A 22658-nucleotide genomic window follows, 5' to 3' on the forward strand; every position below is an offset into this window, starting at 1 on the left:
TGGCTGGGTCAACCAGCTGATTTAGAGATGCCAATGTGAAAGCTCATTTGACCCCCGTCCCCAGGTTATTCCCTCCAACTTAGCCTTTCTCAGTAACAATGGTGATATTTCAGGCCTCATCTGCCTTGTTCCTTGTTTTATTTCTTAATTTGCTTAGAATCTGGGTGAGAAAGAAGGTTGATAACCACTGGGCACTCATTAGACCCCAGTAGATGCCATTTGTCCCAGTTTGCACAGTGTCCTAGAACTTAATTCTAAAAATTCTAAAGCCATGATTCTGGGGGGTTGAGAAATTTATTTTATTTATTTTATTTTTTTATTTTATATTTTATTTCATATTTTATATTTTATATATTTATTTATTTTATTTTATTTTATTTTATTTTATTTTTGTGACAGTCTTGCTCTGTTGCCTAGGCTGGAGCCATCTCCGCTCACTACAAGCTCTGCCTCCTGGGTTCACGCCATTCTCCTGCCTCAGCCTCCTGAGTAGCTGGGACTACAGGCGCCGCCACCACACCTGAGTAATTTTTTGTGTTTTTAGTAGAGAAGGGTTTCACAGTATTAGCCAGGATGGTCACGATCTCCCCATCTCGTGATCCACCCGCCTCAGTCACCCAAAGTGCTAGGGTTATAGGCGTGAGCCACCGTGCCCGGCCGAGAAGCATTTTCTAAACTAATCTTCTCCTACAAACAGCCCCTGGACCTTGAGGATCATAAACGGTCATCATTTAACATTTTTTCCTGCTAGAGGTGTTGAGCCTCTTAGTTGTATTGAGACCAAAAGGAGACCTGTCCCCCCCCCCCCCCGCCCCCACTCCCCTACAGATGTACATACAACTTTCGGCAATCAGAGAGTTTGAAGCTACAATTCTATTACAAACGACTTGCTACAAGTATGCTTTTAAAATAAATTATTTTTGCAGTTTTTTCACTTTAACCTCTGCCCCAATGATCGTAAAAACAGAGGCAGGGGGCCTGAGTTCTTTTCTCTCTGTGGACCACTACGCATTTATCTTTTCCAATAGTTTCCTTTGCCTCTGCTCTTTTTTGCTGGTACAAAGACAGAAATTTCTAAACAGAGCCTTTAATAGTCCATTACCTTTTACCCATGTTATGCAATGTAGCTTTAAAGTCGAACTTTTCCAGCAAACTGCTACTTGTGTGAATGCCTGTTTGGGTGTGACACTAATCTTTCCCTACTGGAAAAATAACCAACACTTACTGCACTACAGTGACGATTACATCACAATAAGTATTCTATGCAGGACCAGGAACAGTTCCTCAAAGAAAACTGCTTGGGGAACGGGTAATTGGAATGAACTACAAGCATTTTCACTGAGCTCAAAGAAACTGCAAGAAAAAAGATCTTCGATTTGCATCCAAGTATTTTTTTTTTCTCTGAAAGAACACTGTGAGAGAAATTTTGACATTCTCTGCATTCTAATGGAAACGACTTGGGAAGTAGAGGTTTATCTATACATTTGCCTCATTGCTGCCATGATGGGCACCGTTTATCAGGAATAAAGAGAAAAGATCAAGAAAGTAGTTCTTTTCTGGAGAATTTTGTGCTCTGGCTCTTAAGTACTTTTGCTTTGCCATGAATGCGAATATTTTAAAGACCAAAAAAGCCCCCTCCATTTGAGTTGCAGATGGCCACAGGAACCAAACAAGAATGCTAACAACTCATTTTAAAAAGGGAAAAAGAAAGCAAGTGCCAAGTTCCACACTGCGCATCCATACTGATGTTGAGCCCATCTTGGCCTAGCTGGTAGAACTGACAATTGTGAATAATATTAAGGGGCTGCAGTGATCCCTAAGGGTAAAAATAAATGTGTTTGTTAAAACAACAGCCATGTCAACAATGAAATAGACATGAAACAAGATAACCCAAGAACACATTTGTTTTCCTTGTAACAGGGATGTGTTACGTTCATTATTCAGAGGACTTTGATTATCCTTTCCAAAGATTTTTGGTGAGTTTAATTTTCGAGGCTGTTAACCACTGATGTCAACTTAATTATAGCAAGCAAACAACCAACCCATAATGCATGATGCCAATTGCTGGTTTTACTTTAGTCTTGCATTAGACTTGGATTTCTTTGCTCATTTGTAACTCTCTGAGGCGGGAAGGTTTTTGCGCAGTCACTTGCTTTCCCTCAGCTGGTGTCTTTGTTTTCCAGTTTGCCATGGGGGATTGAGGGAACAGATATTTATGACTTATTATCTCAGTATTAACAGTGCCCTTCAATGATTTATGAAGCTGTGCTGTTGCATTTTTAACCTTGATGTCCTTCTGATTATTGTTCTCAAATGGTAAGATTAACACAGTGGGGTCCGAAGATTCCTGATCAGTTTCTTGCATACAAATTCACCCAAATGTAGGGAAGACAGAGTCCTTGGTGGCATAACGACTTCCAGATGGAATGACCTGAGAACATCTAAGCACTTAACCCAAAGCACCCTTATATTTGTCACCATGAACATGATGTCCTCACGCTAACATTTAATTATACATTTGTACCTCAGCATTCAGTGAACCAGAATTCTAGAATGTCATGTACATCTTGTGTTAAAGTTCAGGATAACATTTGTTAGTATTTGTTAGTATATGTGTTTCTTTTCTTCCAAAGGGTGACAGTGATCCAGCATGAAGGTCCTTTGACTACAAATTTCGGTGTTCAATTTAGGTAAAATAATGGTGACTTTCGGGAAAGAAAATGATCCCTGTCATTTTTCCAGGGGTCCCTGGAGGCACTGTGTTGAATTTTTCCAATCTTGTGCATGGACTTTTCAAAAGGTGATCTGGCAGACAATCACAGCTGACCACTCAATCACTACCCTTATAGCTACTAGCGGCCATGAGACAGTGATCTGATTCGTGAAAGGCAAAGACAATTTTGGGCGGGGGGCGGGGTGGGGGGGACTTTGGAAACGCTTTTGTGTTCTCATTAAAAGGCAAAGCTTACAACACAAGCTCTTTGGTGCTATCCCTTCCCTTGAACCTGAATATAGTGGTCATCTTGTGATCAAGAGGCAAACCTGAGGACAAACAGCCAATGTGCTTAGGGAAGGAAGAAGAAAAATGGAGAAAGCTTGGGTTTTTGATGACATCATTGGGCTGTGGGAGCAACCCCAAGATCACCTATGTAGACTATTTTGTTACATAAACAAGAAATGTCTTTATGGTTTATGTCCCTGCTACTTACAGCCGAGAACATTCTTATGTGATACAGGAAGCAAGGTCTAGGGTGGAGGCAAGAACAGAAGGGACTGGGGCAGCAGTAACAGCTGGTAAATTCTGTTAGAAAGTGTTGCCCCAGAGACTAATGAAGGGAGGGAAAATGCTTCTTGATGCCTAGGAGCTGTTGCAGCCATAGCTGTTTTGGCCTTCCACCCGAGGGTGATGCCAGGTTTTGTCAATATCATGACAGTGATATTAACAATATTCAACAAAGGGGGCAAAAATACAAGCAATTAGTTGAATTCTTAGAGCCCAGTGAAAGAGAGTAAGGGCAAAGCAGACAGCAGGAGAGTACAAACAAAGTTTGTTTGCTTCCCTTTGTGGTTTAATTTGCCCAAACTGAATGGTTTAGAAGTACATCCCCCAGCTGAAAGTCTAACTGCCTGTATCTTATGGAACATACCTGTGTGTATTTGTAACTTGCGTCTTCTGTGTGGGAGAGGACTAGGGGGCATAAAACCATGTGGGGGAATTTTCTTTCTTCCCAAGAGAGCTGATGACCAAGGCTGAATTCCCAGGGTAGCAGAGTTCCAGCTGAGGACTGGCCAGCGGTAACCCAGTCCCCCAGCTTCCTCGACCACCATATAAGCTGGTGTTGTCGAGGGGTGTGTGTGTGTGTGTGTTTCCTGAAAACACTCCTATTCAAAGCAAAGCCAGGTCAGCGTTAAAAGCAAGCTGACAAAAAGAACTATAAAACCAGGGGTGGATTACATTTCAGAGTGATTCCTTAAATTACAACTATCACTAACAGGCATTAGTCAGCTATTTCTAGTTTAACTAAAAAGTAAAAGGTATATTCATCTTGTCTTTATTCTATTTTTCCTCTTATGCTGAACATTTAAGCTCCTTCATTTCTGCTATAACATTTTGAAGTGGTGATAAATATCTGTTTTAGCTTGAAACTTGTTTCCTTCAATATATGCAGTCAGCAAATAGTTATTGTGTGTCTCCTTACCAGTGAGTGTGTGTGTCTATGTAAGACAGAGGGAAGGTGATGTAGACAGAGAAAAAGAGAGAGAGGGAGAGAGAGAGCCAACAGCATCCTTTCAGGATCTTGTACATGGAAATGAAATCTGTGAATGAAGCTGTAGTTCAATTTGATTAGGAAAATACACTCTAAAATAGAGAGGATGTGATGCCAGGCAAACTGAGCTGCTGGCTGGAGAACACTGAACAAAGATGAAATTGTTTCTGGATCTTAACCCACTCTTATGCAGAATGTCTCCTGACTGCTTTATCTCTCTTTCCCTTGTAAGAGTCAGTGACAGGCTGAGTGGAAAGCTGTCCTGCCTCTCAGAGAATGTTAACTCATCAGCCTCCAGGTGTAGATCTGGCCTACTGGCCGCCTTTCCCTCTGAAGGCACACTCGAGAGAATCTTGAGCTGGCTTTGGAGCTGAGACCCCTTTGCACTCCCACTTTGGACGTCTTCACTGGGTGACAAACTAGTCAACCCGCTAGGCTCTAGCTGTTTCTGAACAGGTTCTCTGAAGTTACTGGAGACCCAAGCGGTTTGCTAGATTTTGCATAAGCAATAAAATAGTGCATAAACCCCGTTGCCCAGAGTCATTTTGAAGAAGCCTCCGTGGAGGGCATTGCAAACTGCTCTGCACATTCATATTCAACCCATGTGCAGCATGCACGGACCACGGCAGGCTGAGAGCCGCGTGCCTGGCGCCACCCGCCTCCGGCACTGTCTCCAGTCATTCCACTGCGCTCACGAAGAAGTCCAAGAAATAGAAAAACATAAAAAGCTATTGTCCATGTCCAGTGAGAAATGAAATGCACTGGACCAAGTATCACAACTTCCTTAAAATAACACAACACTTTATCACATTTGCATCTGATCCTGCTCATGGTTTGCAAAGTCGTAAACCCCTTGAAATCAACAGCTTGAGTCATCGCTGCCCTGTTCTATTTAAACACATCCTTTTAAAAAAGCAATTTATTACAAACTTTCTATGGTTTCACCTTATCTAAAACACTTAATTCAGTCCATCTCCTGCTTTGCTTTGTAGTGTTGGAAGCAATCAGAAGATTGGAAGCAATTTACTAATAAGAGAACATGCCCTATAGCTCTGGCCTGTGAAAACAGTTTCTGAATCACAATGTAGCCACAAGTCAAATTCTAGAAAGAATTAATAGCACATCTCATAGTTCTTTTATTTGGCGGCTGATTCATTCCAGATGCAATTGAAAATCCTATGTTACAGGTATGGCCTCTTTTGGTGTTCCCAAGGCAGGAAACACATTGTCTTCTATCAGCAACTTTGCTCCAGCTCCCTGAAATATAGTCACTTCTACCACCACGAAAACTACAAAGCAAGGAAGAATCCAGCTTAGTCTTCTAGAAAAACTTAACAGAGAAGAAAAGGTATGCCCCACAGTTAAATGAGTAAGGAGTTCTGCCCACACAAAGGCTGCAATCAAATGATTTGGTTTCGGGGACGAAAGCTAGACTCATGCATAGACATGATATTCATTGTGGATGACCAAATCATGCCAGCATCTGATCTCCTTCACCAAAACCTTTCTCCAGAACCTCTTTCAACCTGCTTTACCCTCAAGCCTTCTCAAGGGAAGAGAGAGAAATGGACCTATCAAGATGCTTAAGTTCCCTGGGAAAGAAAACTCCTTTCTGTACCACAGTGTACTCCTCTGTAAAGTGAAAAGTGTGGACCAGAGAGATTAGGGTCTCTTCTAGTCATAGAGGTGTGGGACTCTTGAGGGCTGTGGCCTAAGGGTGAGGCCGGATGTGGAGCTGGGCATTTGGGACCACCAACAGGGGCATCAGGAATAGCCTATCCATGTGCCTGAGGATCCTTGCGGTCAAAAGAAACTAATTCAAGACCTCCTCAAGGGAAAACAGATGAATTATGTAATAGATGGGCAAGAATGGACAGTCCAGTGCATGGCACCAAGCAGATGTTTGATGAACACCAACTCCTTTGCCGAAAGCTCACTGCAATGGCTTGCTCTTGGCACATGTTGTTACTTTAATTCAGCAAATTGGCTCATTGGCCAGTGGAGTTCTAAGATTCACAGCCATGCCGTATCCCATTCCATCTCATTCTATCCCATTCCATAAGGTAGGTTAGGTATCTGCCCCAGCAAGAGGAAGGACACATCTACCCATGGAATTAAAAAAAATAAAATAAAATAAAATAAAAGTGGGAAGTGGTACGGATGAGCATAAAACATGATCCTAAGCAAAAGCAGCCAGCCACAAAAGGCCACACAGTATAAGATTTCACTTACAGGAAATGTCCAGCATAGGCAAATCCGTACAAGCAGAAAGTAGATTAGTGGTTCCCAGGGGCTGGGAAAAGGGGAAAATGAGGGGTGGCTACTAATAAAATAAAGTTTCTTTTGGAGTGATGAAATGTTCTTGAACTAGTGGTGATAGTTACACGTCTCTATGAATATACGAAAAACCACATAATGGGATACTTTAAAGGGTGAATTATATTTCAATAAAATTATTGTTAAAAATACAAAAAAAGAGGGAAAACATAGAAAATGGCACCATAGTGGAAAAAAAAAACCTGGAGAAGTGAAAGGTGCTTGAATTCCTGTCCCACTGGCTGTGTGATCTTGAGCAAATTGCTCAACCTTTCTGTGTCTTAGATTCATCAACTATCAAGTGGGGATATTATCTCTCTGTGAACCTTCTAAATTAACTATGAGGATACTACTCTTAGGAACTAAAGGCTGAATTCAAGGACTCCCTCATTCTGAGAAACATAGAAACAGTGTACAAAGTAACCCGTACTACAATATCTGGGCCACCCTTCAGAGGCAGGTATGGATAGTGAATGGGCAGCTCCTGGTGGGCATCCAAGACAGGTTTCCATGTCTAGCACTAGTTCCTTGAAGATGGTTATACTGACCGTATTTCTCATTCTCTTGCTGTATCTCGCAAGAAAACAGGCAGCCTGTTTCCACATTTTACAAGGAGGGAGGCTAAGCGCCTGGGATATTAAGTAACCTCTTTCAAGTTACCAAATGTGAAGAACCTAGAACACAGGGGTTCTCTCCCCTAAGGGAGCAAAACACACTTTCCATTGGACAAGTGAAAAATAGGGGTTGAGATGTTGAGTCCTTTTGCACAGTGTGCTAAGAAACCTTTGCTTAGTTTGGACAGTAGAACCTAAGTTGGGAAAAAAAGAAAAGAAGAAAGAAAAGAAGAAAGAAAAGAAAAGAAAAAGAAAAGAAAAGAAAAGAAAAGAAAAAAAAAGAGGAGAGAAAGAAAGAGAAAAAGAGAAAGAAAGAAAGAAAGAAGGAAGGAAGGAAGGAAAGAAGGAAGGAAGGAAGGAAGGAAAGAAAAAGAAAGAAAGAAAGAAAGAAAAAGAAAAGAAAGAAAGAAAAAGAAAGAAAGAAAGAAAGGAGGGAGGGAGGGAGGGAGGGAAGGAGGGAGAGAGGGAGAGAGGGAAGGAGGGAGAGAGGGAGAGAGGGAGTGAGGGAGGGTACACTCTCTCTCAAAGGCTGTAGATTCAGAATTTTTATTTCAGGAGTAAGGGAGGCAGATTACCTTTTCAAAGTTCAAAGAAAATGGTATGTTTTGTTTTCATGCTTCGTTTCATTTTCACTTGGGAAAAATGCCCCAGCTTTGAAGCCTCTCTGTTTAAACTCATTAGGAAAACCATCAATGACAGAAGCTTTCATGCAATCGTAGTGGGAGGAATTAGTGTTATGGGAGAGCTGGATCAATCTTCAAATGTTTCATCTATGGAGATGGGAGGTCAGCACCGGCTGCTTGTTCAGCTGGAAAGTTAACATAAACAAATACTTCATTCACTGGGAGGGTCCAAGGGAAAGGCATTTGATATTTCCCCTCTGAATACTTCCTCAGAAGGCACATGAAAGAGATGGTTGCTTCTTGAGAACTAAGTGGTCAACTGCTTGGCAAAATGTCTTACCTTGAAGAGCAAGGTGTTTGTTCTTTTACTGTCTGGAAAGGAAAGGAGGTAGGGTTGTGAACATTCACGGAATAGAATCCCTTCCTGTGTAATTCCTAACTTCATTGAAGTTGACATGGAAACCTTTTTAGTGGAGCTGGTTTTAATATATGAAGATATATTTTTTGATATCCCAATCTATTTTAAAGGTTTTTTTTTGTCTAGTTTTGTTTTTGAGACAGAATCTCACTCTATTGCCCAGGCTGGAGTGCAGTGGAGAGTAATCTCAGCTCACTGCAACCTCCGCCTCCTGGGTTCAAGCAATTCTCATGTCTCAGCCTCCTGAGTAGCTGGGATTACAGGCATGTGCCACCACACCCAGCACATTTTTTGTATTTTTAGTAGAGATGGGGTTTCACCATGTTGGCCAGGATGGTCTTGAACTCCCGACCTCAGGTGATCCACCCACTTCAGCTTCCCAAAGTGCTGGGATTACAGGTATGAGCCGCCATGCCAACAGCCTCATTTTAAAGTTTTTTAAGCTGTTGAAGTCTCCTTTGTCAAAGATAGAATGTGGAACTTTGGTTTTGTTTTTCACTTTATTCATAAAGCTATTCCATAGCCCATCTGATCGATTCAAAATGGGGTTAACAGTGAGAAATTAAGGACTGCAGATGGGATGTCTAAAAGAGAGCTAACAGGACAGGCCTAGTAGGAGGAGGAGAGATGGACAAATGAGGGATGCTGGAAGATTAACAGAGACCCCTGCTACTTCTAACAACGTCGTTCTGCAAAAATAAAATAAAATAAAAATCTTAGAAAATGTTCTTCATGCTTACAACATAGCATGGATCAAGCAATTTGTGATCTCAGTATCTGTAAAGAATGACTCTATATTTATTTTTCTTACAAGCATTGCATATGTGGGTATATGCAAATATATAGACAGGCAAAAATAGAAAGGTATATCTGCACACACAAATATATGAGTGTATGTGTGTGCGCACATGTGTGTGCACACAGGCATTTGAGCTCGAGTGCATGCACTCATCTGAAATAAAAGAATACAGGAATAAAGGGACTATGACATCGAATTGATTAGCAGCACTGGGCATCATTCCTGCCAAGCCCATCCCAAGGCCAAACTAGAGCCTATTATTTTAGATCTTGGGGAAATTAAGCAGGTACAGACTTAAGAAAACATAGGCTGTGGTTAACTTTCCACTTCTTTCTACTAAGAGTGGATGACCAAGCATTTTTGCGACATTAGTCCTCTCTTGCTATCCCTTAGTTAGCTCATGAGAAAATAAGGTGTAAAACTAAACTATCCAAGGTATGAAGCCATCCCTGGCCAACTTAATGAGCAACTAACTAATCCAAAAGGAAAATAGCCATTACTTACACAGCCATAATGTAGATGCAACATGGCATATAAATCAGTAACTCTTGTATTGCAAAACAGACAAATAGATTAATGCATGTTGCAAAGGATGGGTGAAGAGATCGATTAGGTTACTGATTCAGACCATGAACTTTCTCTCAATATACTGCATTTAACTTTTAAATAAGGTTTAGGAGAACCTGTAACATTTTGCTCACTGACAGAGCTATATTTTACTAAGGGCAGAAATTGGCTAGTCTATAAAAATTAAATTATGCCCCTTTCACTGTATCTAGTCAAGAGGAAAAACTCTAATTACAAGATTACACTGTCACACAAATGCAAATTCACATTCTTTATTCCCTGGTTTCAAAATTCATACTGGAGGGGGCTTCTATTCTGAAATGAAAATCAATATTTGAAATATTTTGCAGAGTACAATGACAAGCAAGAGCAAAAGAAGTACCATTATCAAGGGTGCTAGTAAATAGACACCAACTCATTAAGTGCAGAGCTGGTGAGAACAAGTCATTCGTTATGCAAATATTTAAATATCAATTAGTAAGGACAATGAAAGAAGTTGAAGTGAACCTTCCCTTCCCCACAGCCAGAAACTTATTATTCCAGAAATGACCAAACGGAACAAGAGTGGTGGATAATAATCTCAGCACCTAAGAGGAATGCCACTCTGGGGAATAGGTGAAGGTTAATTTCAAATGTACTTCCCAGTCGAAAATTAAATGTACCTGCCTCAAAATTCATAAGAGCTGAGTTTGCAGACTTAGTCCGGAAACTGAAGGCCTACACATATTGCACGGCTGGTATTTTTTGGAAAGAGAACACCTTTCATTACTGCTTAATGTCAGACTGGCTTAGTTCATTACATTTTCTTAGTTGATTTAAAGCCCTGGTTTTTCTATACCTATGAAAAAATGCCAGTCCACATAGCGCTCAAACTTAAAAATCTCACTGGTTGGTTCTCAGATTCTTGACAATCCACTTCATGGCCTGTCTATCTGGACTGTTAGGTGAACTTGGTGGATATGAAAAATGGTCTAAACTCTTTGAACTTTGCCTGGACTATCTTTTCGGGCAGACCTGGCAGGATATTTTACGACATGCTGGCTGTGTGGTATTACAGCAAAGGTGCTGGCCAGGGAAGCAGGCTTCAAGCGCCTCTTAGTAACAGCTGGCTAGTGAACTTGGACCACGCATCTAATTTTTCTGGACCTTGCTGTCTTCCTCTATAACACAAAAAGGTTTGTCCCCAGATCAGTTCTCAACTCGGGTCACCCCAGAATCACTGGGAAGTTTATAAAAGACCCATGGCCAGATATACCACAGATTTATGAAACGGGCTTCTTTAAGCAGAGACCCAGCCATGTGGAGTTGAACAAAACTCCCAGCAAGATTCCAACATGCATCTTTAACTAGGAGTCGCTGGGCTCTTTCAGCTCCAGTATGCTGAGATTCTCAGGATAACATATGTGATTGATCAAACTTAAAAGAAATTCTGACTTCAATTCTTAATAGCATCATTTAACAGGCATTACTTTCTCTGGAGTGGAGATGTTGACCATGTAATAGAATTACATGCTGACTGGCTGTGGCATGAGGAAACAAGATCTTCAAAGATGACCACCAGATTTCACAAGATTCTGTATGTACAATCGAAAGAGAAAAGTCAGATGTCTTGGGTGCTCAACAAAAGTTAGCTCTTGTTACTATGATGATTATACTACAACTGTGTTCACTTAGAGTTTTAGATTTGCTCTCTATCCTTGTTGGCAAAAAATTAAATTGGTCCCTAATAAGTACATGGACATCAAAATGGAAGTGCCTTGGAGGTATGAGCCCCCCCCGGACATTGCTCTTTTGATGCAGAAACAGATCCGTTTGGCTTGTTTCTATGGAGTTTAGGCTTAGAACGCCTTGCTTCCATGTGCACACACCCCGACCTAGCATCCTTCCCTTCATAACCTTTTCCTCTGAGTTCGTCAACTGCTTCTGTTTATCAAACTTCACAATTGAAACTGCCTTATTGATTCTGTCTCGACTTGTTGGGCTGTGACCTGTGGCCTGAGGGACCTGGTTTGGAGACAAGATGCCCACCTTGTCCGAGCTTACAGAAAATGAGCAACCTTAGGCCAGGCACGTGAAGACTAAGTTTCTGTGGATAAAATGGAAGTTAAAATGCCTCCTCTGCTTCTTTTACAGAGTGGTTTTGAGGACAGAATGAAGCAAGATGAAAAACGGCACTTTGAAAATGGAGTGTGTGGTATTCATCTTAGACACACTTTTACAGAAGAAGAAATGTCTCTCAGAAAAAGAACCTCTTCTGACTCACATTTAGCTTACATCCCTTTCTCGACCATATCCTAGGTGATAAAACATAACACCCAGGTAAGCAGGCCTTGTGGACTCTGAAGAAGTTCTTAATGTGTCCACAGTACATTCTCATTTTGTCTGGCTCTAAACTACTGTCTCAAGAAAGCTGCAAATATTTGAACGTAACAATAAAGTGTTAACAGTAATTCTGACTAAAATCACAGCAGTCCCTCTGGTAGAAAGGCAGTGAATTTTTTGCTCAGGTAAAACATAGGAAAGAAACACAAGTAGAAAAAAATCCATTTGTTCAAATTATCCCTATCAATCTTAACTGAAGAATTATTGCCAAGTTTGTTTTGTTTTGCATTATTAATAGCCCAAATCCCGTGTGCCAAAATGATGTTTACTCCATTTCTTGAGACAAGTTACCCTTGAGAGCTAGTATGTCTCAGGCTTCCCAGAAGAGTGATTTTGGTGCAACAAATAATGACCTATAAAATCAGCCCTTACAACTACACACACACCACAACACAGCACAGTGACAAGCTGGCATCTGCTTTCCAAATAACCATGAGGATAGCAATATGACATTTCCAGGCCCTTCTCTGAGAAGAAACAACTTTCCCAAGCTGTTGGCTTTAAAACTAGAGTCCTTGCATTGATTTGCCAGTGGGTAAAGGGAATCATATAACAGTTCTAATCACTTCGCCGGGTTCTGCAGGCAGTTCACAGAACTAAAGGGAAGTGGGGGCTTTGGCTCATTCAATATCAGCCATAAAGTTATGCTATTTCCCATCTTTTCAATATCCTTAAAATGGCAACGTCTGTGTTTATGGTTTTGACCTTGAAACTGAAGTAACAGCTCCACCTATTTTCCCAAAGTTCCAGTTATAATTTGGGGAACTTTGAGTTCTAATAAGACAGCTGGGGTAGGGGGTTGGGGGACGGTTGGAAAGTTCTACCTCAGCGAGAAGACCCTTGGTCAGCTAGAGGGAGTAAGGGCTATCCCACAAGACCCCTTTGTCCCTCACAGGATGCTCAGGCCCTCTTCTCAGCCAGCCGGCAGCTAAGCTGGTAGGGCTGAGAACGGCATTCCTTTGAAAGATCTTGGCAATTTGTGCCTGGAAGTTGATGCATTAGTTCTAAAATTAAATAAAGATCCTGTAGTGTTCTTCAAGGAAATATGGTGTGCCTCTATGACAAAACACATTTTTCAAGCTCTGACCTCTGGGAACTTCAACTAGCTCCATATTTCAGGCTGACAGTGCTCACAGGCTACTGTCTAGTTGCCCAAGCCGGGGCTGGTTAGCCATATATTTTCTATCTCCATCAGCTTGTAGCATAGGGAGGTGAAGAGAGTAAATAAAAAGAGGAGAGCCACTAATTTAAATGCACTTCCCCTCCCAAGACCCTTGGGGAGAAGCCTTGGTAATTAATGAGATTAAAGTAACTTGGAACTCTTCATTTTCCCAGCACTGTAAAAGTAAATCTGCGATAACCAGTGTGTGGGCATTAAATCAAAGTCAGTCCTTTTTCCTGTTATTTAATGGCCCCCTCACTCCCACCCCAGAGCCCAGGCTTAAGAGCGACGGGGAGGGCTGCCAGGCTCTTACCGGCACTTTGCTCCATCACTTCTTTCTGACACATGTCTTGAACGTTCACCGTGCAATTCACGATGAACTCAGGGGAGGAGCAGTCGTTGTTCAGCTGGAATTCTTCACACTGGTAGCACTGGATTTGCAGCGCAAAGCCTGCGAGACAGACGCAGTCGGGTTCAGATCCGGCCCCCACAGAGCCCACCCCGGAAATCACGACCATCCCACACCCCAGAGCGCGGCGGCTCCCGGCCTCTGGGAGGCTTGGGGCTCTGCACTCCTGGGTCTCCGGGTAGGGCCAGATGTGGCTGAAACCGGCAGGGGGCGGCGCCGGTACCTAGGGTCCTTTAGGACAAAATGGAATAGTGCCCGCCACCTCTGGACCCCGGCTCTAGACACGAAGAGCCCATTCAACACCACCCCAGGCCTTTTCCTAAGAAGTTGAAAGGAGGGTGGGGATGGTACCACCCGAAGAGCGAAGTAGCTCTGGAGACCTGCGTTAGCTCCAGCCAAAGCCAAAGGATTTGCCTAATTGCTAATTGGTTACAAATTACTTAATTACTATTTTGGCACCATTCGTGATTACATTCGCAGACGTCTTTTCAGTTTTTATTTATTTAATTTTTAAAGTCAGCGTTTCTGTGCCAGGGCTCTGAGGATCCCTGAGCGACCACCTGGGAACAAGGGTGGAGGTGCCAGATGCCAAGTGCTGTTGCGCCGCAAGTCCCCGAGCCCGGGTCTGCGGCCCTTCTCCAGGGCCGTCCCCGCGGCGACCCGGGTGGCCACAGAGGGTGGGAGAGGGCGTTTGTGAGCGCGCGCACCCTGGATCCCGACCCCGCGGCCCTTTCTTCCAGGCCCCGGCTTTCAGGGCAACCGTTCGGCTAGGGTGGGTGGTCGGGGTCCCAGCTCTGCAGAGCTTAGTCGGGAGCCAGTAGGCGAACTGGAGAGAGGACGCGAGACCTTTGCGCCTCTGGTCGCTTCAGCCTGGCTGTTCTCGGTGTACGCGCTCCTGTCTAGACCCAACTGCCCGCGCTCCCGCTGCCCCACATCTATCGCACTCTGAGCGCAGCAACCCAGCTTCAGCGAGGCCGCAGGCTGCCTAGCGCGCGGCTCACCTGTCGGCGGCGCCACTCCCACGGGGTGCCAGAGGCGCCAGACAACTTGGCGGGGTTCGGGAGATGTCGCCCCCTCTTCCTCGCCGAGACCCCAGCACGGCTCGGACCCTCCCTCCTCCCAAGCCCAGCTTCTGCCGACCGTGCAGCCCGAGAAGCTGTAGCCCGGAGTCCGGCGAACCCGCCGCTCCCGGCTCTCCTCCTGCAGCGCGGGACTTGGACACTTTCCCAGTCTCGCGCCCTGGGGCACCAGTCGCCGCCGCCCAACTCCCGCTGGGCAGCCCCAGGGCAGGGCTGGCCCCAGGTGGGCGCCTTGGGGGGCAAAAGGGCTGGCTGGTAGATGGACTGTGCGCACCTGGCGCCGGCTGCTGGCCTCTGGGCATTCTCACCTGGAAGCAAGAACAATCCGCAAAAAGTTGCCGCGATGCCTAGGACCCACATTCTCCCGGAGTCCCGGGACCGGGAGCGGGTAGGCGCATCAGAGGAGGCGACCGCAGCGGAGGCTGCCCCGGCTGCAGCGGCTGTGGCTGCCGAGGCTGCTGGGGCCCGCGCTGCTGCCGCCGAGACGACGGTCGTAGCTTAGAGGAGCCGCAGGTGCCGCTCGCGGCGCATGCATCGCCCGCGCTCGGGCTCCTGGCTGCGCGTCTCCGCTCCTCCCGCTCGCGCTGCCGGGCCGAGCACCGCGCCTCCGGAGTTGGCGGCTGAGACTGAAGGAACTACTGGCGATCCGGAGCACCCACAAAAGTCTCGCCTTTTCTCCCCACCTCCCACTCCAGGCACCACGTGACGGCTGCCGAGTTGGGGTGGGGGTGGCGGGCGGGGAAGGCTGGGTCCGTCTCTCTACATCCCCACCCCCTTCCTGTCTTCCTCTTCTCCCGCCTCCGCACGTTCCTGGGAAAGGGGCGCCGGGGGGCGGGGGGGAGGCGGGAGAGGACTGGTAGTTTTCTGAGGTGGAGAGGCTGGAGACTGGGGAAGCCGCGGGGAGGGCGCAGCAGGTGCCGTGGGGACCTGCCGGGTGCGGACTAGGGTCTGAGGACTGCGTGCCCGGCTGGCCCTTCGCATATAGGGACGCGGCCTCCCCACTCCATGTCCTCTGTGCCTTCCAGGACTGGTCAGTACCCCCAGCGACTGGGTCCAGCCCACACCGCTGAGGCTGTCCCACTGCGGGCCGCTGGAGCCTGGCGCCCCGGAGGCTGACAGGAGGGGCGCACGTTCCCGTGCGCCTGGCAAAGTTCCACGTTCGCAGACTCCCTAGGGTGTCCTGTGCAGCTGTGCCCCCTCTTCCTCCGAGGCCTTCTGTCAAGAACCAGCTCGGCGTGGCCAGTCTGGATGGGGGTGTGGTGGGGACACTGCCTTGACTGTCGCACTTGCCCGGGCCGCCCTCCCTTCTCCCGCCTGCGCGCACCGCTGGAGGGTGCATTGACACCGCCCTGGTCGCCTAGCCTAGGAGAACCCCGTCCCGGGGACACCTGCCGTGAGGTCCCACCAGAAAGCAAATCAGGGTAAAGAAAAGGGTTGCTCTCCTCCATTCCTTGTCGCCAAAACGCCGACCAGCTCCATCCTGCTCTCTCCAAAGCCACCGATTATTAGTACATACTCCCACGTCCTCTCCCGGAAGGCCATCCCAGCCTCGGACTCGGCCTCTGGCTGCTTCCCACACCCCTGAAATTCCTCTTCTTTCCGCAAAGTCCAAGTGACCCACCTTGCGTACTCCCGGGGATGCCCCGGTGCTATCTTCGCCTTCCTTCCCGAGCCTTGCAGCAGGTGTTGCGGGAGACCGCTAGCCCGCCGGAGTGCGTTGGTGCCCCCGCCCCCAATCCGCACATTCCCACCCCCTTTCCCCACATCCTTAGGGAGCGTCCATTTCCGTGGAAATCGCCTCCTCAGCTTTGCCCCTTTTCACCCTTTTCTCCCGCGGCCACTTCTTGGGGCAGCTCTCTCCGGCGGGAACGCTGATCATTTATTTCTGCATCCTCCCAGCTGAGCTGGTCTGGAAAGGAGCTTAAATGACTTGCTTTGTAATTCCTCTGCAGAGATCGCTCCATGTCTGCCTCAGGCTCCTTCTCTCCCTCCCTCCCCCCTTCTTTCATTTCTATTTGGTTAACCCCTCGGGGAGACTGAACTGCTTTGACCATTACTCACCTGTCTGCAGACTCTGATCTTACAATTGGCTAAATTACTATCTCTAGAGCAAAAGGGCCAGTTTATTTATTCCTTCGGGGAACCCATCGGAAGAGCACGTGTGAGTCATGATTCAAGTAACTGACTGGGCCAAAAGGTCCTTGAGCAAGTTATTTTCAGTTTTCAGAGGGTGCAATTGTAATATAACTTTTATTCAGAAAGAAAACAAAAGGATTTTTTAAAGTCTGAAAGACAAGGACATTTTACATAATTTTCATTTAAGATAAAATAAAACAAATTGCACAAATTAACCAAATAACACTGATCATACAATACTCTTTAAAGAAACAATTATGTGCTAAAGTAGCCATATAGATCCTAAAAATATTTCTATTGTGCCTAGTTTACAAGCTCCTGTACATAAGCAATTATAAATAGTTCACATCTAGAAAAAATACACATAACCTTTAAAATAGAATTTATCCTTACATATAAACAGTCTTGGTAGAAAAAAAGGATATTAAAAAGAATTCTTCGTAGCACCATTAATTTTATTTTTAAAAGTGAACATTGCAAATAGAAATTTGCTTTCATTTTTAGAGTGCCCAGATTTTAATAAAAAGAACAAGAAGATAAAAATCAAATAACAGGATCATAGAGAAGCACTAAGTAGAAGACAATCTAAAGAAAAGTCTGGAAGGAAAAACTGTTATTGGGAATAAAATTCGGTCATTTCTGATACAATGACACACTCCCAATCAGTGTCCACACTTTTGGACCCTTTTCATTTTTCAGCAGAAGCACAATTACACCGATTACTATCACCTGACTCTCTGGCAACGAATCTGAAATTGCACTAAAATGAACATTTCTATCAAATTGAGATTTATGAGATGGAGATGAGGAGGAAGGAACCCTCTGGTTTTTTGGCAGGCCCTGTTGTAGGTATACAGAGTGTACCCACAAACAATTTGAGGACCAGGACAATGAACATCACGAAAACTTCAGGTGGGATTTTAAAAAATATATATTATCATCAACTTCTAAGACTTAGTACATTATTTCAAGAGCATGGCGCTGATTCCATTTATTGCTGTCTTTTTTTTTTTTGCTACAAATATAATTTCTCTTCCAAAAAATTTACAACTTCTGTACAAATATTCAAAAAAAGTGCAAAATTAAGGATTCTGTATCATAGGTGTGTTTACGCTTAATCCTCTTGAAACACAATAAATGGAGTCTATCTTTATTGCCCTGTCAAAGATATGAGCTCTGGTGGGTTGCCTGCTGTGAATTTGACAATGAAGGCTCTGGTACTGCAATAGTTTATTATTGTCATCTCTACCCAGCAGCGCACCCCCCGCCCTCGTTTCTTAAGCCCTCCAGTCCCAGCTCACTAAGGGAAGAGAAGTCCTTTATACATCATTTGAACCTTGACTGGCACAGGAAGAGAAGCTATCATATAAAGAATCACTCAAAGATTCCAAGTTGTCTACCCCAGGCCTATCTGAACTACTCAAAGATGTCTCTTCATTTTTTTCTTTTTCTTCCTTCTGTCCTTCAACCTTGTTCAGAGAGTTCTTCTCTTTTTCTAATAAAATCACAGTATTGCTGTGAAATTTATTGAATGACTCCAGGGAAATTTTCGATAATCTATTCTCGGGATCGTCTTTTGTTTCTTCAAGTTGTTTCAATTTCTGCAATAAAAAGAAGAAAATATTAGAAACATATTTCTTTGGAAAATCAAGTTATTCTATCTAATATTCAATTATTGTCTGTATAAAGTACAGTTTAAAGGGATAGAGAAAACCTACAAGTCTTTAACAATCTTCTAGTATAATTAAATGTAATAATAAAGCCAATTTTAGGGATAAATCAGGACTTTAATCATTTTACTGAGACAAATAGGTCCCAATTTGCAAACCAGTTAAGTGCCACTTAATTTCATTTTAAATGGATCCATTTGAAATTTGTTCAGGTAAAGTGCCTTATTTTTCTTCATCAAAGTTTCAAACTCCTCTCTTTCCTTGCTAACTATTAGTTGTACTTTTTCTAAATATGAGTAGGGATTGAATTTCAGCCAGAAGTTATGGTAATTTTTTTTTTTTTTTAAAGAAGACATAAAAATCCCTTAACTTGCCATTTTGGAATACATGTTAAGCTTGTTAGAAGCGTTGCCATTTTGGTATTTTGTCCCTTTATGGGACTTAAGATATTTGAAAGAGATCTCCAGGTTTTGGGGTGTAGATCCCAGAAAGCCCAAGGGCTTAAAAATTAAAGTGGCAGGTGAACAGCTGAGTAACCCCTCTGCTCCAGAAGGTCTAGTAATACCAGTTTACACTGGAATATTACTGTTATGAATACCCTGTGTGATGTTATAAAGCACCGTAACCAAATTCAATAATTATTATAGGTAAACCCTGTAAATATAAATATATTCGGTTGCTCAGTTGGCTCCTAAGGGCTAAGGTGAGGACAGAGGGAGGCACCGATGCCAAAAACAATGACAAGAACAGATGTGTAAAAGTGTCTACAATGTTTCTCATCTTCTTTTCCTCTTTCCAGCAGAAAGTCCATCCAAACACAAGAAAGAAGCAGGCCCAGGGGCTTAGAGATGATAGTAAGTGTTACCATTTATTAAGCATCCACTAGGTAAAAGACACTTAACAGATTCTATCAGCTGTTTCACAAACCTGCAAGGTAAACATCCCCATTTTAAATAGAAGGCACGCAAGGCTCAGAGTGACGGCGATATTTGCCAAAGGTTGCCCAGCAAGTGGCAGAGAACAGGATTTGAATTTCTGTCTGGCTGCCTTCCACGCTCTTGTTCTTTCCATTAAACCATGTTCTTAGGTAATAAAGGACAAAATGTCCTGTTTTCCATTTTGTTACCCAAAAATTCCACTTAAATAACTTGCCAAACCGTCTCTAACATGTGCAGTTCTGCTGTGCACCATGCTCCCCAAACCCAACATTGTTATGCTGGACTTACAAGGTTGCAATGAGGAAACTGTGTTTTGATCGGGGAAAATAGATAGAGTCAAAGCCTATGGATTCTCACATGCTAAATATTTAACAGAAAGAGAAGACAGAGATGGAAGTGGATGGCTTCTGTGTTCCAAGAGCAGACACGGGCAGAATTTCTCTGCTATAGGAAATGGTATAATTCTACGGGAAGATTTGAAAATCATCCTAGATCTCGTGCTTATTTCATTACACTATTAACGTGCAGAAGCATTACTCACGGAGCTAATTTTCAATCTCAAACAGCTACCCTGAAACCAGAGGCAGGCTAAGGAACAGACTCCTAGCTGATTACAGAAAAGTGGCTCCATAATTAGAAATAACTCCATCCAAGGGCCCCTTTTAATACTATGCCAATTTGCCTACATTTACCAAATGTAGGTAAATAAAGGGCATTCAATGCAATTTTCTCTTTACCTGGATGTCTTCTCCCTTTTTCTTCATTTAAGAACCACAAGTATTTTTCTTACCTATTTCTCATCTATGTGGATCTCAAATTCATTCAACACACACTCATTAGAGAAGCTACTGCAAGGCAGGCTGAAGGCTTTGGTACTGAGGATACACAGCTGAATAAAACTGTGCCCTGCAGGGGATCGTTGAGGCCCCGAGGGCAGACAGGCTGAGATTCCATTTCAGCTTGGCCCTTTCATGGGCTGAGTGCTACAAGCATCCTTCTTCAGGTGTAAAATGGTGATAAGACACATCTTTATTCCAGGATTGCAATACGTATTAGAAATAAAGAACTTTAAAGCTCTGGCAGAGAGTAGTAGGTGCACAGTAAATGGAAGGCTGGATTCTTATTCTAGAATGGTGGTTCTCAAAGTGGGTTTCCCAGACCAGCAACATCAAAATCACCAAGGAATCTGCTAGAAATGCAAGTTCCTGGATCCCACCTAGACCTACTACATCAGAAACTCCGAGGGCCAGCCATCAGTTTTTAGCAAGATGACCAGGTGATTCTGATACATACTGAAATGTGAGACCCATTGGTCTAGAAGAACATGCGCCCTGGCGGGAAGACAGACAGGTGGAAAGTATAATTCGTTGTGAAATGGTGGACTATGGAAAGAGTTAATTGCCATTAAAGCACTCGCTTTATGGTTTTCAAATGTTTCAGGCTTGCAGATTTGTTGCTTCAGTTAATTATAACAAAGAAAACCTACACCTGACAGGGAGGTTACAGACATGAAAGAAGGGACCATTGGCCGGGCGCGGTGGCTCAAGCCTGTAATCCCAGCACTTTGGGAGGCCGAGACGGGCGGATCACGAGGTCAGGAGATCGAGACCATCCTGGCTAACAAGGTGAAACCCCGTCTCTACTAAAAAATAAAAAAAAAAAAACTAGCCGGGCGAAGTGGCGGGCGCCTGTGGTCCCAGCTACTCGGGAGGCTGAGGCAGGAGAATGGCGTGAACCCGGGAGGCGGAGCTTGCAGTGAGCTGAGATCCGGCCACCGCACTCCAGCCTGGGCGACAGAGCCAGACTCAGTCTCAAAAAAAAAAAAAAAAAAAAAAAAAAAAGACCCTTATTTTAAAAAAAAAAAAAAAAAAAGCAAACAAGAAACATGACCTTCTCGGGCTTCCTTTTATTTTTAGAGTTTTGATGAAAAGTGAGTGCAGACATATTACTTGACTGTAAAAACAACATCCGTGCAAAAGTGACCATAGGGGCCAACTAGCTTTCAGCCTCCAGGCAGAGCAGTCATAAGGAGTGGTGAGGGCTGCAGCCAGCTCAGGAGCATGTGCTGGATCTAAAGGCAGTAGCAGCTACTTAGATCTAGCTGTGCAGAAATGTAGGTGCGGATCTTCTGATTTCAAAGGTGAGGAGAGACATCTAGATCAATATTTGCTTATATTTAAAATTCACTGGCTTTTAATTATTGGCTCACATTTAAAGAAAACAATCACAAAATACCCAGTATGCATACTAAATTGAAATATTTGCACTGTTTGAGATTCTGAGCCAGGGATGTTGTTTTACCTTTTTTTTTTTTTTTTTTTTTTACAGTGTCCTACCTTGCCTCCTCCACTACCCTATTCTGCTTCCCCCAGCTTTCTTTTCAAAGGCCTTGTCCAATGCTAAATCATCAGTAGTTTCTTAATGGAGACTTCCCCTAGCATCAGAAGAGTCTTAACTATGTCTTTGGGCTCCTCAAGTGGTTCTGCCAGCTAAGAATAAAAGCACTAAAGTGGCTTACTTTTCTGCCTATAGGAGCATACCGAACCTCAATATTATCTTGTCAGATCTCAGATATTTAAAAAATTTTGTAGTTGAATAACATTTAGATTTAACATATAAGGAGGGATTGAGGTGAAACAATAATGTGTTAATGATCTATCTGGCACATGATAACAAAATAATGCACATCAGTTTGCAGCAACTACATGTGAAAGTGCTTTGCAAACTAATCACGGTCCTAACAGTTACCATTTAACAGTATGTGTTCTGTATAGACACCCTGCTAAGCATAGTGCAGAGATTATATGTTTCCATCCTCACATGAATTCTACAGGGTGGGTGCCATTAGTATCTCCATTTACAGGCAACCAAGGCTGGAGGAAGGTAAGTGACTTGTTTAAGGCCCTGTAGCAGTGTGGGATGGACTTTGGATTTAGATCTAGGCCATCTACCTGCAGAGATGAAGCTCTCAACTTTCATCTTGGAAAAGTACTTTATGAATATTAGACAATATTACCTTTAAGGGAAGCATCTGAAATAGCAATTACAGATCAAAAACAATAATGATGGATCCAGTGAAGATTAGTGTTTGACAAGAATTGTGTAGGTTCCATAAAACATTGCCAACTCCTTCCTGTGTTGTGCTTCATCAGAATGATGATGAAATTAATATACTACATCTGTCACCTATAGGTGGCAACAGTTGTACAGATGACTTTTTGGTGGATTTTTTTTTTTTTTTTTTTTTTAAACTGCACTTGGGAATAAAAGTAGGACT

The 22658-nt window shown here is 43.7% G+C and overlaps 2 protein-coding genes across 3 annotated transcripts in view; both read right to left on the minus strand.

The window, feature by feature from the left end:
• LYPD1 (LY6/PLAUR domain containing 1) overlaps positions 1-15172 on the minus strand; it is a 30344-nt gene extending 15172 nt beyond the window's left edge. Inside the window, exons 1-3 of the mRNA XM_017947905.3 lie at positions 15121-15172; positions 14946-15014; positions 13463-13600 (exon numbers count right to left, since the gene is read on the minus strand). Of these exons, the coding sequence (XP_017803394.2) occupies positions 13463-13600; positions 14946-15014; positions 15121-15172 (259 nt within the window). The remainder of the gene's footprint in view (positions 1-13462; positions 13601-14945; positions 15015-15120) is intronic.
• NCKAP5 (NCK associated protein 5) overlaps positions 1-22658 on the minus strand; it is a 914274-nt gene that overhangs the window by 15171 nt on the left and 876445 nt on the right. Inside the window, exons 19-20 of one of the 2 annotated variants that reach the window (XM_021924271.2) lie at positions 16259-18374; positions 13463-13600 (exon numbers count right to left, since the gene is read on the minus strand). In XM_021924271.2, coding sequence (XP_021779963.2) covers positions 18358-18374 — 17 coding nt within the window. In that variant the 3' untranslated portion in view covers positions 13463-13600; positions 16259-18357. Of the gene's footprint in view, positions 1-13462; positions 13601-16258; positions 18375-22658 lie in introns of those variants that run through there. The other variant, XM_021924272.2, reaches the window with a different exon arrangement.

Source organism: Papio anubis, chromosome 10 (assembly GCF_008728515.1).
Source record: "Papio anubis isolate 15944 chromosome 10, Panubis1.0, whole genome shotgun sequence".
Classification (NCBI taxonomy): Eukaryota; Metazoa; Chordata; class Mammalia; order Primates; family Cercopithecidae; genus Papio; species Papio anubis.